Source organism: Ictalurus punctatus, chromosome 17, assembly GCF_001660625.3.
Source record: "Ictalurus punctatus breed USDA103 chromosome 17, Coco_2.0, whole genome shotgun sequence".
Lineage (NCBI taxonomy): Eukaryota > Metazoa > Chordata > Actinopteri > Siluriformes > Ictaluridae > Ictalurus > Ictalurus punctatus.
The window spans coordinates 9,044,841-9,064,001 of record NC_030432.2 but is presented as its reverse complement, the minus strand read 5'-3'; the positions used below and the strand labels follow the sequence as shown (position 1 = coordinate 9,064,001).

Genomic DNA, 19,161 nt, shown 5'->3' with positions numbered 1-19,161 from the left:
TTTTGAACAGTAATTTTTGCCCAATCTTTTGAAGGTAGTCAATAATACAGTTGACTGTATATTCAATATTGCTTGCATGTTTTCTTCTTGTCTTTTGTAGGTCATGGAGTATTGTTATTGATCACACAAGCACATTTTTGCAAAAACAAATGGAGATGCACAGATGAGAGGGCTTTCACTTATAACGTTTCTCAGAAAATTCCACTTAAACAGACTAACCCTGGCAATCAAGCCAGCATATCCTGCTTATGTACTTTAAGCCTTTTTTCTGTATTACTGAGCATCAACAAATGTTTGTCTGTTATTTTGTTTGTTTGTCTTTTATGTTTGTCTGTTATAAGAAAAAATGCTTGGTTATTGTGCCCAATTTATACCCTGACACTAAACCTACGGTACATTCCTGTCCAATTCTATGCCTATTCTAATTTAATAATTCCTTTGCCAGCTAAAAAATGCTGTTATTTTATGTCTCAAAATGCCTGTCAACCTGTTAGCCTTTCCTGTATCCAACTGGCATATCTATTTTGACTTTATTTGTTTTGAGCACTCACTTTACTAATATTCCAAATATTCGGTTTCTTTCCTGTTGCTTGAGCAACTAATAGTGCAAAAGACATCATTTAGTACTAGCAATTTTTAAAGTGTTTTTCTCATTATAGCTAAAATACAAAGGCATGTTAACAACTAACACACAGAGAAGAAAGCTTTTTATGCCAATACCCTTAAACACAGTGTCACGAGTTCCCCTTTAAGCAGCGCGCTGTGGAGCATGTGAGCGCGCGTGCACGAGCAGGTGCGCGAGCACCTGCTTTTCCCTTGTGGACAATCGTGACATTTCTACACGTGCATTTGTTTATATTTCTGTTATGTCTCCTCCCCGTTCTGTCATTGGCTATTGTTTCATGTGTGTCTGAATCGCCCTCAGCCGTCAGCCATTACGAGGCTGATTATGTTTGTACATATACCGCGCGCCTCCCAGCACACGGCGCGGAATATTGAATGAGTTAGTCACTTAGTTTAGAGTTCTCACGATAGATAACCATAGTCTTAGTTCATGTCATGTTTCACGGTTCATGTTTCACGGTTCGTCAGTTTTGTTCACGCTGGTTTCTCCGCTACCAGTCCCGCGCTATAGTTCATGTTTCTTGATTTGTTCCTCAACCCTGTATTTCCGTGACCGCGACCTTGATTCCTGCCTCGCCCCTTTATGCCTGTTTGCCGATCGCCTGAACTTTGCATGTTACTGGATTACGTTTGTGGATCACATTTTGGATTTGTCTGCCCGTCTCTCTCTTAAACCTGTTCTACTGCGATCGCATCCTACCTTATCTCCGTTACGTCACAATACGTGACAGAATATTCCGCCCATCATGGACGCAGCACGAGAACGTAGAGAACGCAGAACCCGGAGGTCAACACCAATTATCCCCGCCTTGGATTCTATGCAGTTTTCGCAATGGACTTTCATGGACCTTCCCGATCGGAATGATGGCTTCTTTGGTTATCCGGACTATTTTATGATTGACTACCAGAGTTACTTCTCCAGCCTGTTTGACCCGAAGCCAAGGGAGAAACAATGGATTAAGTTCATGATGTCTCGATTTTTTGGCCCAGCTCGCAAGTGGGCATAGCGAGTAGCAGCCATGAGACCCCGGGTACTGGAGGACAGTAGGCAGTTCTCGGACCTGTTTCTGAGGGAGTTTGGAGAACCAGGGCAGAGATACAACTTGGATGAGCTGTTGAAGGGAGTTAATGTGGTGAACAGTGCTGATCTTCCATTCCACATGCATTATGAGCGGATGAGCCACCAAGTTGATGTTAACACGGACAACCAAGTCCCTGAGGTCCAAGTCAAGTCTCCAGTCACTCAAGTCCAAGTCAAGTCTCAAGTTTCTGAAATCCATGTCAAGTCTCAAGTTTCTGAAATCCAAGTCAAGTCTCAAGTCCCTGAGGTCCAAGTCCAAGTCAAGTCTCAAGACCCTGAGGTCCAAGTCAAGTCTCCAGTCTCTGAAATCCAAGTCAAGTCTCAAGTCCCTGAGATCCAAGTCAAGTCTACTGATACGGCTGACCAAGTCCTGCTCACGCCCAAGTCTAACGACACGGCCGATCACGTTCTGCTCAAACCCGAGTCTACCGACCCGGTCACCCAAGTTCAGCCCACGCTCAAGACTACCGACACGACCGCCCAAGTTCTGCTCAAGCCCGAGTCTGCTGACACGCACAGCCAAGTTCTGCTCAAGCCCGAGTCTGCTGACACGCACAGCCAAGTTCTGTTCACGCCCGAGTCTACCGACACGGCCACCCAAGCTCCGCCCATGCCCAAGGTTCACCTGGTGACATCAGAGCCTCAGCCTCCCTGCTCAGCCGAGGTCGTCGCTCAGCCTCCCTGCTCAGCCGAGGTCGTCGCTCAGCCTCCCTGCTCAGCCGAGGTCGTCGCTCAGCCTCCCTGCTCAGCCGAGGTCGTCGATCAGCCTCCCTGCTTAGCCGAGGTCGTCGCTCAGCCTCCCTGCTCCATGGCGAACATCGTTCCCCCCTCCTGCTTCGAGGAGACCCACGCTCCTCTCCCTGGCCTTACAGGGGACTTCGCTCTGCCTTCCTGCTCAGCCGAGGACGTCGCTCTGCCTTCCTGCTCAGCCGGGGACGTCGCTCTGCCTTCCTGCTCAGCCGGGGACGTCGCTCTGCCTTCCTGCTCAGCCGGGGACGTCGCTCTGCCTTCCTGCTCAGCCGGGGACGTCGCTCTGCCTTCCTGCTCAGCCGGGGACGTCGCTCTGCCTTCCAGTTCAGCCGGGGACGTTGCTCTGCCTTCCTGCTCAGCCGGGGACGTCGCTCTGCCTTCCAGTTCAGCCGGGGACGTCGCTCTGCCTTCCATGCTCCGACGGGGACGTCGCCCTGCTTCCCTGCTCTGCTGAGTACAGTGCTCTGTTTCCCCGTTCAGCTGAGGACGTCGCTCTGCTTTCCTGCTCCGGCGAGGAGGTCGCTCTGCCTTCATGCTCCGCCGAGGACTTTGCTCAGCCCGCCTGCCCTGCTGTGGTCGTCCTGCTGCCTTCATGCTCCGCTGAGTACTTCGCCCAGCCTGTCTGCCTGGCTGTGGTCGTTGCTCAGCCTGCCTGCCCGGCTGTGGTCGTCACTCCGCTTTCATGCTCCGCCGAGGACTTAGCTCAGCCTGTCTGCCCGGCTGTGGTTGTCGCTCTAGCTACCTGTTCAGCCTGGGACGTCGCTCTGCCTACCTGTTCAGCTGGGGACGTCGCTCCGCTTTCATGCTCCGACGAGGACGTCGCCCTACTTCCCTGCTCTGCTGAGTACAGCGCTCTGTTTCCCTGTTCAGCCAAGGACGTCGCTCTGCTTCCATGCTCCGCCGAGGACGTCACTCTGCTTTCCTGCTCTGCTGCGAACGTCGCTCTGCTTTTTTTTTTGTTTCGCCAAGAACGCCGTGCGGTCTCCAGGCTCTGCTTGGGACATTCTGCCCAGGGGGCCGGGGCCGCCAATTGAGATGGATGTTTCATGGCACTCCAGGAGGAGTGTCCTTGGGTGGGGGGGGTTCTGTCACGAGTTCCCCTTTAAGCAGCGCGCTGTGGAGCATGTGAGCACGCGTGCATGAGCAGGTGCGCGAGCACCTGCTTTTCCCTTGTGGACAATCGCGACATTTCTACACGTGCATTTGTTTATGTTTCTGTTATGTCTCCTCCCCGTTCTGTCATTGGCTACTGTTTCATGTGTGTCTGAATCGCCCTCAGCTGTCAGCCATTACGAGGCTGATTATGTTTGTACATATACCGCGCGCCTCCCAGCACACGGCCCGGATTATTAGAGTAGATTGAATGAGTTAGTCACTTAGTTTAGAGTCCTCACGATAGATAACCATAGTCTTAGTTTATGTCATGTTTCATGGTTCATGTTGAGGTTCATGTTTAGGTTCATGTTTGGGTTCGTTAGTTTTGTTCACGCTGGTTTCTCCGCTACCAGTCCCTCGCTATTGTTCATGTTCCTTATTTTGTTCCTCGACCCTGTATTTCTGTGATCGCAGCCTTGATTCCTGCCTCGCCCCTTTATGCCTGTTTGCCGATTGCCTGAACTTTGCATGTTACTGGATTACGTTTGTGGATCACATTTTGGATTTGTCTGCCTGTCTCTCTATTAAATAAAACTGTTCATACTGTGATTGCATCCTACCTTATCTCCATTACGTCACGATATGTAACACACAGTAGTGTACATTTGACACTCGCTGAAAAAAAGAAATGCCCATGGGCAGCAGATACACTCCGCTGCTCTAATGTAGAGTAATAATGTAGAGCTCACTACCCATTCATACGCATAGGCCAAAAACCTGGGACAAATCTTTCAGCATGACTGCTGCAATGTGAGTAAATGGGATTAGTTATCACTGCTACTAACGGGTGTCTCATTATCACACACTGGAATAAAAAACAAAAAACACCTCTGTCTGCTTCATCAAAATACTGGCGACTGTTCATGTCTCACAGGCCATTATTAAGATGTGATAATGACATAATGAAGACAGATCTTTTGCGGGGGACAAATCACTTTGCAGTCTTTAGGATGACTGTCTAAAACAGGGAGGCCAGAGGGAATGCAGGAACAGAGGATAAGTATTACTGGAAATGAAGCTTCAAGTCAGACATACTGTAAGTGAATCACTGTTGAACTATGGTTCATAGGCAGTGATAAACGGCATAAAACGGCAGTGATTGCCCTTTAAAAGTTCATACATAGCCAAGGAAAAAGTTGTATATTCAGTTATGCCTAGTAAACACCCCAGCAAAAAAAAATCCAAAATGACTGTCTCTCTAAAAATCATTCTACTAGCACCAACGTAATATTCCATTTACTTTCCATAACCACAGAGAATTTCATATTACAATTTCTTTGATAAGAGATTAAATGCATGATCAGCCATTACAAAGCACAGAAAGATTTAATGCCAGTAATAACACAATTAAACACCGTAATCAATGCACTCGGCTTTCGCAAAACAATAGAACGCAAGTTAAGAGGAACAGAAAGACTCCCTTAACGAGGTATGTATACCATAAACGGCATCTTCGCCACAGCAGAACTGCACACCATTAATTCAGCAGGAAAGAGCAGCAGGTCAAAGACTCTTACCAGCGAGGTGAAGATGTAGGTGTAGTAGACAGAAAGCATCCCTAATTCTGATGCCTACGAGAAAAAGAGAAAAAGAAAACAAACTTATTTCATGGCATCCACATTACATATCGCCTTATAATGAAAGGCTAATTTCATTTAGAAAAAGTGGCACTTTTATTATCTGAGCTTCAAGATTGCCTAGAGTGTTTTCCTCCTGTTGAGCAAATGAAAACACATGGTGTATTGCTTTTTAAGCCCTGCTCGCAGGCAGATCAAAAACAACAATGAAGCATGATACTCATGACCCACTAGACTATTCTATTCATTAATACCCCATTGTTACCTGGGAAACTGCAACAAAAATTAAGCATTTCAATTCAGTGTTACAGTGTTAGAACATTTCAATAATTATTTGTTATGAGACCTCTACAAAGGCAGAGTGGATACTGTTTGTGCATGCAGTTGTGTTGAGTCTGTTTTAGATTAGCCAGAGCCAGTAAAAGAAATCTGTGAACTCTTGTTGGTGAATTCATCACCACACAACAACAGCAGATAGATCCATGTTTATTCAAAAGCAGGCAATTGAGAGGCTTCAAAAAAGAAACCCAACAAACTGCAGGCTAAGGCCAAGTGTTGGAAAACATTTAGATCAACTCCAACACTGAGCTAAATCAGAGGTTCTCAACCTTTTGTAACTAAAGCACCCCCAGCCTCTCCTATCATTTGCCCCCCCCCCAATATTGGAGGAGACCAGGTATATTGATTATCTATTCTATATAAAATCTATCTATCTATCAATCTATCTATCTATCTATAACATCATCTGTTTTTGATAGATAGATAGACTTTTTTTGCTTTTGTACTTTTCATATCTTTTGTGATTTAAAAAAAAACGTATGACTTTTATAAAACTATATAACGGACAGGTATGGAACATCATTGGTGAAAAATGTGTCTGAACACTATAACTACTTTGAACAAGAGAACTGATAAGTAATAACGTGGACTATTTTACATGTAAAACCTGTTGCATTACATTCGTCTTGCATTCTAAAAACATTCGCATACGAATGATGTACATTAGGACAAAGGGCGCGTCTCATTATCCAAGACGTTGTTAAATTTCTGGCTCTCACTGAACAGAGCAGACTCAGAGAGAGGTGTGAGTGCAGCAGGAAAGCAAGACCTCACAGTTGCAGGACAGTACTGGTGATATTTGGAAAGTTGCTAAGGTTTGTACAAAAAGTAGCTAGACTTGTCGCTAGGCACTTTTTTTTTTCTTCACAAAAAAAAAAGTCTGAAAAGTCTCTAAGTTGGCAACACTGGTCTGCACTGACAGCTAGATAAAAGGCAGACTAAGCTCCACCTCTCCCCAGCAAAAAGAAAATGCAGAGGGAGAGAGAATGCGGGGTTTTTCATTTATGCACATTCTATTTGAAAAGCAATAAAATGCAGTACCAAATGATGCCCTGTCTGTGTTTTTTCTTGAAAACAATTTTGTGCCCCCCTTCAGATCTCTCCGCACCCCCGGGTTGAGAACCACTAAGCTAAATATATTAATATTATGTTATATTATATTATTATTAATAAACATAATAATCATATGTTTAGGTCATCAGATGTAATCCATGCCATGCAACTGCAGAACTTGCGTGGACCTGCATAGCCATCACCAGCTGGAACACAGATGCTTTTAAAGGTTTGCTTTCCAAAGACATTTTTTTGGCTCATCTTTGGCTCATGCTTGCATCATGGGCAATTTTTGACAAGTTAGATTCACTGAGAATGTTAGCCACCCTGCCACCCCAATGTGTGGCAGACATTATAATGCTTGATGATCAGATTCAGTCAGGCTGCTATGTGAGGTACTGGCTCCTGATGAGAATGTTAGGATTGATGATGGCTGCAGTGAAACTACTATGCTTGCTAGACCCCAAATGTTACAAAGAGAGGCATGAACTTGTCTCGGTGAGTGGGGTATGGGCTGTATTTTGCAAGGCTTTTCTAACAATATGAGTTCACTTGAGAATGGTACCCCATAAAAGAGAGGCAGTAACTGATGCTTCCCTTACAGGCTAGGGGGTCATGTGGTGCTACGGGGATGTAGGGGGTGTCCCCCTATCTAAAAACAGGACACATCAATCAGATAGAGATTAATAGTGATTCATCTGCACATCTAGTTTTTCTTCACTGGTTCTAAAGCCTTGTCATGTGTTTGCTTAGAACAACCTGATGGTCATCTACACCAACCATTAGGACAGCACAAGGCCAGTTTTTTTTTTTTTTTTTTTTGCTTTGCAATGGGATGCACTGGCCCAAAATTGACCTCACCATGTACTGTAATTCTTTTCTCCCTGTCAGTGACTGATTTCTTTTGATTTTGCTATACGCTGAAGCAAGATCTCAAAAGATGAATATGAGAGACCAGAATTTCCTGACATTTATATCTAGATGTGTTAAACAACTTAGAACATAGCACATTTGGTGGAAGACCACCCAATATTTAGGTGAGCAAAATGTTGGAACAGATAGTGTTAAAGTAAATGAAAGTAAACAACACTTAATATTTGGTTCCATATGCCTTGCTTGCAATAACTGCATCTAGCTGGTGACCCACTGACATCACCAAACTGTTGCATTCTTTTTCTGTGATGCTTTTCAAGGCTTGTACTGCAGCTTCTTTTAGTTGTTGTTTGTAGGGGTTTCTCCCTTCAGTCTCTACTTTAGGAGGTGAAATGCATGCTCAAACAAAAGGTGCCGTGTTCTAAGCTTTTAAACACATCTAGATGTAAATCAGGAAATGAAAATCAGGAAATGAAAGCTGAAATGCTAACTGGTTAATTAGATCAGGAGTGCATTAGACCATCAGCCAATTTTAACATATGTTTTCGAATGACTACTCTGTCTATATAAAATCAATTTCTTTGCATCATGTCAGCTTTCCTTGTTGCTAAAGTTCCAAATTCCTCAAATTTCTCACTCAAAAAATGACATTTTCTTATAGAACTATAATTTAGCCTCTGAAATGCCCTGCAACCTTTATTGAATGCTTTACAAAGTTTTCAAAAGCAAACAGGCATAATCACAATGTGCATAAATTATGCACTATTTCACTGAAGAATAGCCTTAACAATCGCATGGCACGCATGGCTATTAAGAAAAACTCTTCTCCATTGTAAGCTCTAATAGACTTTCAACACTAGAAACTCTTCACTCAGTATTCAAAGCTTCATGAACAATAAAGGGTCTGATTCAAAGTCATCATTTCAATTATCAATCCCTTCATGAATCAGTGTTATTGTTGGCATAATCATCAACAATTTTCAAGACATTGGGCACACACAACTTAAGTATAAAAAGCACAGAACCCTTTAAAGTTCAAAGCCCTCCTACACCATCTGCCAAACTACTTAAGGGCTTTATGGAATTGGATTTAATTAGTAATTGTCAACCAGACAATTAGAGTAATTGAAAAATATTAATAAATGTTTCATGCCAGAAAAGTTCTATAACCATATGCAAATGGTTAACGATTTGATTCAGTTTACAAGAGCTATAGTTTTGGCTGGTGGACCATATTTAGGGCCCGAGCATTAATGGTGTGAGGCCCTATTTTATTTGCTCCGTTTCTTCTTCTTCTTTTCTCAAATGAATCGCATTTTAGAGGGCCTAAATATACCCAAATACTCACTAAACTTTGCACACGTTTCAGAACGGGTGAAAATGTACATCTGATGGGGGTTACAGAATTAAGCGTGGCAATATAGCGCCACCTACAAAATTTCAATGACGTGCGCCTCACGCTACGTTTCACCTATATGTACGAATTTTGGTACACATGTGTAACATGCCAATACTTAGTAAAAACTCTCTTGAACCCATGCCCTAAACTCAACAGGATGTCAGCCATTTAGATTGTTTTTCTTCAGTTTTTGCTTTGTTTTTGCCATTTACAGGCCTAGTACTTTAAGAAACTCCTCCTAGAGATTTCCTAGAGTGACATCGTGTTTGGTCAGTCTAATCTAAAGGCCTTAGCAATGTTCAATTGCGAAGCTTTTGAGTTTGCGCTTCACGGCACGGGCTTGGCGGTCTAACAAATTTCGATGTTTTGTCATGAAAGAGGAAGTTGTTATAACTCATAGACAATGTCAGAGCCGTCCCAAACTTGTGTTTTTTTCCGTGGTGTTTTGAGGTGCTTATGATGGCTGAAAACTTATGAGAGTTTACACATACATTTGTCTTAGGATATGTTTTTGATTTGGGGGAATGGTTAGGTTTTCACCTGTGACTTGACATGCAGGACTTGACTTCCAGACAGGAGTAGACACTGAGATACTGAGGAATGGCTTTACACTGAATGGTCTGCCTCCAAAGTGGCAGTGTTGCTTTGGGGACCAGTAGACCAATTGTAAACCATTGGTAAAATGTACGCAGGAGTCGTTTGTAGAGTTCTAGAAGTATATCTGTGAACCTTTTCAAATTTCATGTTGTGTAAGGTTGCAGAGAGCCATTTTCTCAGCTCTGTACATGTCCCCACATGCCTTGCTTTTGATCTTAGATTGTATATTTGCTCCCCATCGCATCCTATTTATTAAAGCAAATGAGGGGAAAAAAACTAACTACAGCAGCCAAGTTTGTTTTTTTCAGCTTATAATAATTTTGTCCATGCATTATTATTCTATAAAGTAAGAATTGCCCCTGCAACTGACCATGTAATTGGAACGTGTGCACAGAAGCGTCAGTGCGAGAATTGGCAAACAGCTCTGCCATGCTTGGCCATATCGTCTGTTGAACAGCAGCCAATTCTCCTCTGTTATTCTGCATGCATGCTCCACGCTTATAGAGAGGGGTGTGTGGGAAAAGACGAGGAAGCCAGGGAGATGTGGAAGGGTGAGAGAAAAGCAAATTCTCTCTGTTGTGAACTGCACAATTCACTGGCAAAGCAGAGTACCCACTGTCACCATAGCAACAAGAAAAGCCAAGGAATGGCTTACGATGACAATCCGAGTGCTTGAATAAGGCCAAGAGGATTGAATAGAACAGAATGCATTACTGCAAATGTGACTGACAGACTTTGAAACTTCAACAAGGGAGGCTGATGGAGTCAATGGACCCTGGATATATTGAATTGTGGATCTGTTCACACAATTTATATAAATCTCATGTGCTCTGTAATAATGTAGATTCAAATCTAGTACACTGCTAAATTGTGGAGTGTACAAGGACTACACAAGTAATGTCCATGTAGGCAGTAACTTCCACCTTTTCTGTACAGCCCAATAACGTTCATGAAGATTGAAAACCAGACTCAGAAAACTTTTCATTAAAAAAAATAATAAATTGCCCCTCTCCAAATAGCAAAGCTGTTTCTGTAGCCATGGACAGATACACTATATGGCCAAAGGTATTTGGACACATGACCATCAAACCCATATATGGGTCTTCACTAGCCAAGGTTGGTGTGGAAGTAATTGAGTGACCTGCACAGTCCTGATCTCAGCCCTGCTGAATACCTTTGGGACAAATTAGAATGCTGACTGCACACTAGGCCTCCTCACCTGTCATTAGTGCCTGAGAGCTCACTAATGCTCCTGTGGCTGAATGGACACACATCTCCACAGCCATGCTCCAAAAACTAGTGGAAAAACTAGTGGAAAGTGAAGAGGAGGTTATTATAACCGCAAAGAGGGACTAAATCTATAATGGGATGTTCAAGTTAGTGCTTGTGTAAGCACCTCTAGTGCTGGGGAGGAGATACTACAGACCCTCTCTCTCATTCACTCTGCTATAGATCCTGCTTTCAGTCATTAAAGCATCCATTAATATGAATTTCCCTAAAATAACAATGGCCAATCAGTGGATGAAAATCTGTTCTGCAGGATTTCTTATGAGGATTTACCAGGACTTCAACAGTAGCATTCAACAAAATTTTGAAAACGTTAAGAGAATCAATAGCTCTGCTGAGCTTGCAGTCATACATTGAATGCAATCCAACTCTCTTTTGTCCTCTCGTGTCAGTGCTTCATACCTACGGTTCTTTTCAGAGGGCAAAGTTTGTCCAAAAAGAGGATATTAAAACTGAACTTAACTTCCTTCCTCTTGTGCAGCATCCGTAATAAATTTGCCAATTTGTAATATACTTAGTATTTCACCCTGGAATGTATGTCTTTGCGAAATATAAAGTAGACAAAAGCATTGTGGAACACAATTTAAGGACGATATCACCTATCTAAATATGGCATTATCATATGAATAATCATACCAATGAATAGTATGACTCATATGCCAATTTAAAAGAAACACCTGTACTCGTACACATTCATGAAATTATACAATTAGCCAATCATGTGGCAGGAGTGCAATGCATAAAATAATGCAGAAACAGGTCAACAGCTTCAGGTAATGTTTACAACACACAGAATTAGGAAAAAAAAAAAAAAACTGATCTGAAAACTTTGACCATGGTATGGATGTATGGTTTACACAGAATGCTGCAAAAAACAACAACAACAACAGCAAAAAAAAAACCCCAAAAAACCCCACATCCAGTTAGCAGTAGTTCCGTTGGAGGAAATGCCTTAATGAGAGAGGTCAGACAGAACGCCAGACTGATTTGGGCTGAGTGGCAGGTTATGGTAACTCAAATAACAACTCTTTACAACCATGGTGTGCAGAACAGCATTTCAGAATGCACAGGCCATCGAACCTTCAGGAACATCAGAACCTTGAAGGACTGAACTTTGAAAACTACAACAGGTGCCAAATGGCCACATCGGGTTCCAGTTCTGTCAGAAAAGAACAGCCAAGAATCTGAGGCTACAGTGGGCATAGACTTAATGAAACTAGACAGTTGAGGAGGGACAGTTTATATGCATTGCACTGCTGCCACATCATTGGCTAATGAGACAGCTGCATGAATGGGCAGAGCTACAGGTGTTCCTATTAAAGTGATCTAATTACAATTTTAAAGTATATGTCCAAAATAACAAATAATTTCTTTTTTTTTCAATATTTAACACATACACATTCCCATATTATAATACTATTTTTAATGTCACAATTCTGTAGTTTTTGGAATAATTTCTATTTTATAATATCCTGCTTAATGAGCCTGGGTGATATAGTATGTTCAGAATATCTGGTGACAAACAATTGGGTAATGTGTGATTATTTACACTTATACCATGGTCTGTCCGAATACTTGTTTCTGATTGGCCGGAAGGTGTGCGTTAAAACCGTATATACCATAGGTATCTCCAGTCAGTTTAAGCACCGTTCTAAATTAATGCGCTGCCTATAAACAACCTGTAACCATAGTAACATACAGTTAAACTCACAGCTTCATTATTAGTAAATATGCGTAACAGACGTAGGTAATTCATACACCTCTCTCTCTCTCTCTCTCTCTCTCTCTACCCCAGTCTCTAATAAATATTTACTATAATTCATTCAAATAAATGTAATCTTATTGCACTACTTTATCTCTGTGTATGATTTAGAACAGGTGAAATTCTACCTCCAAAGACACACATATAAAATAACTAATGAAAATTAACTGCTATTCACATTTTGTGATGCAAACATCAATGACAGCTTTAATTTGTCAAACCTGTTTTCTTTGCCTCCATCTTGTTCATTAAAATCATGTAATCCACTCCTAGCTGTGGATTATCCCTTACATACATGTGGTTGATGGTAGCCTATTGATGTGCACGCTCTTTTTCAGAAGGCAGCCAAATGTCATTAAGAGATGCAGTCCTGCAGAGCAATTATGAACTTAACTAAAAAAGCAGAACTGGTTGTGTGTTTGATTTTGTGTGTTCTATTTGGATTAATGATAAGGAGCAGCACTGAAAACCACTGACATAAAAGGGAAAATTATTATAATAATTTCACATGATTTTCAGGTATATTCACAGAGTTTGACAAAGATCATGTTTTGGGGCCTTCAATCATGCATAGCCGAGGTATAAAGGTGTCTTCATAAAGTTCCATGGAGAAGCAGTGTGGAAAAGTTATGACTCTGTCTATTTAAAACAAACATCCTTGATATATTAGGTTTCTGTTTGATGTTTATTTCAGTCATGCCTAATTGTTTCTTATTTATTTTTATTATATGTATATTATCTTTCTAACAATTTTTTTTTTAATGTTTGTAGAATTGTTGTTTCTATACTAGTCTACATTGTATTGCAACTGACAGCAAATTACACCCATGAAATGTGATCTGATTTATCATTCTTCATTCATCACCCAGTTTCCTTTGGGCTTAAAGGCAAGTGTTTGTTTTAATGATGTGAACGGCATGCAGGTAATTTCAACACTCCAAATTGGTTTGGGTTTTATCACAGCTCTGAAAGCTAATACTTTTCCCTAAGCATCTATTGACCTATTGATCTTCCGAATTTAAGTCACCAAGTGCTTAGGGCAAGAGTGACATAGAGTAGAGGAGAAGTGTGGGAGGGTTGCTGGAACCAAACGGGGTTGCAGAACAAGAGAGTAGGAAGAGAATAATGGTAGGTTTCCTAATTCAGTTTTTCATGAGCTGTGGCATTCAACAAAGCATGGAAGTGTTGAATGAATTACAAAGACTGCTATAGAGTGCAACGTGGGACAGATGGCTATCTGATTTTGGATGGTGGGTTATAATGGAGACAAATGCTGACATAAATAGGGTTTGACGTTCCTAACTGATTGCTTTGAACAACGGTTAATCCAAAACCTACACAATGACTAAATGGCCCTAATGTATTGAGCGGTAGCAGTAGCTCAGTGTGCAACGTCTCGGGTAGCAATCAAATCTCAGGAAAGAAATTTAAATTTTAATCCTCATATAAGATATATACAGTCAGGTCCATAAATATTTGGACAAATTATTTTTATTTCAACCATCCATCAGAGTATACTGGAGTTAAAGTGAATAAATAATGAATATGAACTCAATGTGCAGGTTTTCAGCCTTATTTGAAGGTGTAAACATGTAAATCTGGTTAACAGTTTAGGAATTATTGCACTTTGTATATATGAAGTATAAACCCCCCATGGTTGCAAATCCTTGGAAGTCAATGACTGCCTGAAGTCTGGATCCTATAGAATGTTGATGATCTGCCAGGCCTTTACTGCAGCTGTCTTCAGCTCCTGCTTGCTTTTGGGGCATTTTGCCTTCAACAAGAGAAATGCATGCTCAATTGGATTCAGATCAGGTGACTAATCTGATCATCGAAGAACATTCCATCTCTTTGCCTTAAAAATTCTTGAGTTGTTTTTTGAAGTATGCTTCAGGTCATTGTCCATCTGTACTGTGCAGCAGTACAGTATAACCCTATACACGGCATTCATTCATCTTGTTGCTTTTTTCATCAGTCACATCGTCAATAACTACAAGGGAATCAGTTCTATTGGGAGTCATACACACCCATGTCATAAGATGGAGTGGTGTGCTTCAGATCATGAACAGTTTCCTCCCTTCTCTTCACATAATTCTGGTACAAGTTGATTTTTGTCTCATCTGTCCAGTGGATGTAGTTCCAGAACTGTACAGGCTTTTTGTTAAGATGTTTTGGCATCACCAAACTGGCCTTCCTGTTTTCAGGCTTACCAGTGGTTTACATCTTGTGGTAAACCCCGTGTATTTACCCTGGTGAAGTCTTCTCTTGATTATTGACTCTGACACAGATCTACCTAGATCCTGGAGGGTGTCATTTATCTGTCCAACCGTTGTGAAGGGGATTTTCTTTTCATCAGAAAACAATTCTATCATTCACCAAGTTTTTTTTTTTTTTTTTTTGGTGTTCCTGAACTCACCAGTGGATTCTTTCTTTTTAAGACTGTACTACATAGTTAATTTGGCCTCACCTAATGTTTTTGTTATTGCTCTAATGGGTTTTGTTTTTATTTTTCAGTCTAATAATGGCTTCCTTCACTGGCAGTGACAGCTCTTTGGACTTCATATTTAGAGTTAACAGAAACAGATTCCTAATGTGAACATCTAAAAAAAAAAAGAAAAAAAAAAAGAAAAAACTCTGCTTACTGGTAAGTGAAATAATGAGGGAATAAAACACATCAGCCCATGGAGCTGCACAGCTGAGCAGACAGTTGTTGAATTGCTTTTGGTCAGATGTAAATACCCTCAAATTAAAGCAGAAAGCTTTCTACCGATAAAATGGCAATAACTTTGTCAATGTCTAAATATTTATGGACCTGACTGTGTATATATGCACACATGTACAGTATGTACTGTATATGTATACTATAGATAGATAGATAGATAAATAAATTGAGTAAATATATCAATATGTTAGTCTTTCCTATGGTATATAGGCCTTCCTACCCTCTCCAGGATGCTGTGGGACATGGTGGCATTGGCATCGACGATGATGGTGGCAGTCTTGTCATCTCGAATCTCTTTGAGGAGGGGAGTAGGGTCTTGGCTGTCATCCAGCATACGAACAGAGAGTGTTTCCTTGGAAATGAGAAACTGTCGCAGTAACACTTCCAGATTTAATAGGCCTGTTGAACAGGGAAGCACAGTTCAAACACAGTTTTTTAGTAACATATAGGGCAATGTTTATGCATACTGTATAAGCTACTATCCAACATTATTCATTGTTATGGTTATTGTAGGTATGTTTTGAATATTTAGATTGGAATCTATTTAAATATTTATGTGCTCAATGCTCACTCATTTGAATATGGTAGACCGTTTCAGCTTGCATCAGTGTCAGTTATAGGGCTGGTATAAGCAATCTGAATACCTATATTATGATATTAATTAATTGCTCATTTATAGCAAGTGAGAGCATCCTGGAGAAAGTCAGACATATGAGACTCCATGAGGCAAAAGAAAAGTGTTGTGCGCAGCTGTTACTGTGATTCTCCAGCATCAGCACTGGATCCATCTCTCAAAACCTGTCATCTCTTTCACTTGTTGAGCTTCTGTGCATATTTTTTTTATGAATCTAGGTTCCCCATATATTGTACCATGCATGACAGCATGTCATTTCATTTTGTGCGCACATGTGCAAAACACTGCACTACATATTTTTCATTTCATTTTTGCCTGAGGCAATGCTGAAAGCTGTGTCATAAAGTTGGACTTATTTTCACATGACCGGCACAATAATGATCTGAATATGGATTACTGGCTGAATTTGTGGAGCTCAGACTGTGCTATTTGATTTGGAGTGCACTGAATGTGGTGGCTCAATCAGCCCATCACACCAAGACTCTGATAAAAGCAGCACTGCCATTCATCCACAGCAGTCAGTCATTTGTCCAATTTTGACAGCCTGGAGAGTTCCAAAAGGGATTTACTATGGTGATCTGTCAGTACAAAACATATTAACAAACCAAAAGCTCAACAGAAAATCAGAAAACAACAACAAATGCAAAAATACTGCAGCAAATTTAGTCATAACAGAAAGGGTACGTCCTTATTTAAAACAACATGCTCATTGCTGATTGGACACAAAGGATGCCTACCACAAAGAAAAATTAACTGAAAATGAACCTTTTCAGTAAGTTATCTTGTTAGTCTAGAGAAAGAAATTTAATTTGATGGTACTTATGTTATTATAGTGAGGAGTAATTCTATCTTCTGAATAACCCAGCTTCCATTAGGCAGGTTTTCAGTGATTATGTTTACATGCACTTCAAATTCCATTTAAGGTCTATATTCGGGATGCAGACATATTCCAAATATGATGTTTATATGTATACAGGCATTGGAATATTCCTGTATACATGGTTGTTGTATTTATGCCTGAGTTGCCATTTCTAAATACCTAGCCTACAGCTAAGTATCTGTTAGCACCCACAATTCCTTGCGGACTGAGCGTGCGCAAAATTCACCTTTCAGTGGATTTTCTGAATAAGGTGTTTACATTCAACATATTTCTGATTAAAATATGCATACAGTATTCCAGGGGTGGGAATCAGAATTTTGGGAATCAGAATATTGTCTTAATCTGAATAGGGCAATCTGATTACGGAATTTACATTTACATTACTCAATATTTACATACTCAGACTCAATACTAATTAGAATATTGCCAAATTCCAATTAGTATTGGAATTCCGATGTGCATGTAAACATAGTCATTGTTCACATAGTCATATTAATGCTGGGCAATATAGACTAACCTTATATGATACCCCTTGATAAAAAGTAAGCACACATAAAAGCATCAGTACTTTCATTTAGGCTCATATTCCTCTTAGTATAAACATCCTCCAGCTTTTTGTTTTCCACAGTCTCTCATTTTCATGAGCACTGTAGCCAACAAGCAATGACCATGTGATGCTCAAGAAGGATCTAACCTTTCCATCTTGAGTTAATGTTGTTGTGTTTCCAAATTTGGTGTTGTGTTTTTGTCTCCGTCATTCCCTCAAGGATTTTGCGATCACAGAAATTCACACAAAATCAAGGAAACGGTGCAATATTCAGAGGAGCTTGCAATTTTTCAATATTACCGCAGATTTACTACAGATTTGGGCCAAGGCGTGGCATGTGATGTCATACAATGCATCATGTGACAGTATCACAACGTGCACTCAGCCAAAGCCTTCTTCAATTCATGTGCGTCGAACATGAACACGGCTAAAAGGTCTCATTTACCAACAAACATCACTGCGAAAGACAAAATTTCGTGCCCTTGCAATTCCACCAATTCAAGTAGTTTTCCACAAAAAAGCACCAAAAATACTCCACAAATTGCAATGCACTCATTTTGAATCAAGCATTTTTGGCTGCAACAATCACAAAAAAAAACAACAACCACGAAACCACAAAAAACACAATCTCAAAAAAAAAAAAAAACCTCATGAAAACCTGTATGGACTGATCATTGTGTTTTCAGATTTTCTGTTTTGTTTTTATTTAGTAAATGTGATTTGCACTGTAATTTGCCAAACTTCTCCCTCATTTCCTTTACACATTCTCAAACAGACATTTTAACATTGATTCCAGACTTCATGTAAGTAAATTAATTTTGAGATGTCTATTAGAATTTGAAAGGTGGATTATTATGGAGAAAAACACTGCATCAAATTGAATTTGAGTTCCCCAAATGAGTGCTTAGAACAATGTCTAATCTAAAACCTATTCAATCACTAAATAGTCTCAATGTTTGAGAAGCATGTGTAGTAGTGACAGCTCAATAAGCAACTTTCTGAGCTATTAATCAAATCTCAGGACTGCCACAGAGCAAATGTTTGCCTTTTTATTAAGATCATATCCTGTCTGTTTGGTACATTGCTTTAGATAAAAGCATGTGATGAAAAATACATGCAAAATGTAAAAATATCAAAGGGCAAACTACTTTACACACACTCCCTGCGATCTCCCAATGTAACATGCTCAGTCATGTTTTATTTTGAAAGCAAAGCCAATTAGCATCTATTTAGCACTAAATTTTTATACTAACCCACCTATATCTCACATAATCAGAGTTGAGACGGATGCAAGTGCAGTTAAAGCTTTTACTGAAAAAAGGCAGGCAGACAATCCAGAATCATAGGGCAATATCAAGGTCACAAAACAGGCACAAGGTCAGGCAATCGGCAAACAGGCAAAACAGGGCTTAGACGAGAATCGAAAAAGAGAACAAAAACCATGAAATAAAAACAAGGATCAAAGACTTAGTATGGCTCGTTCGGCAACACACAGAAACGCATAATACTTCGCCCAGCACAAAGACACATGGGGGTTTAAATATAAAACGTAATCGAAAGGCATAACACAGAACAGCTGAGACATTAGGAAAGAACCAATTACATAACGGGGGTGGAGACAGGACAGACACCAAAACAAAACACGTGTCAAAAGTAAACACAGCCAACGAAAACCCAGAAGCACAGTTCATGCGCGCTGAATGCTCTGGAAATCCAGGACAATACAACCTTAGCAGTAGTTTCTTCACTTTTTCCTAGCTCTATAAATAAGTAAATGAAAGATAAAGAAGCAAACAAACAATTCAAGTAAATTTACCATTAAATTTTTTCTTATGTTCTCCATTTTTCACAGTCTTTCAGACTGATGTGCTGCAGCCAACC

The 19,161-nt window shown here is 40.6% G+C and overlaps 1 protein-coding gene across 1 annotated transcript in view; it reads right to left on the bottom strand.

The window, feature by feature from the left end:
* Positions 1-19,161, bottom strand: part of LOC128635312 (glutamate receptor ionotropic, kainate 4) — a 92,754-nt gene that overhangs the window by 33,882 nt on the left and 39,711 nt on the right. Inside the window, exons 4-5 of the mRNA XM_053687516.1 lie at positions 15,440-15,618; positions 5,050-5,181 (exon numbers count right to left, since the gene is read on the bottom strand). Of these exons, the coding sequence (XP_053543491.1) occupies positions 5,050-5,181; positions 15,440-15,618 (311 nt within the window). The remainder of the gene's footprint in view (positions 1-5,049; positions 5,182-15,439; positions 15,619-19,161) is intronic.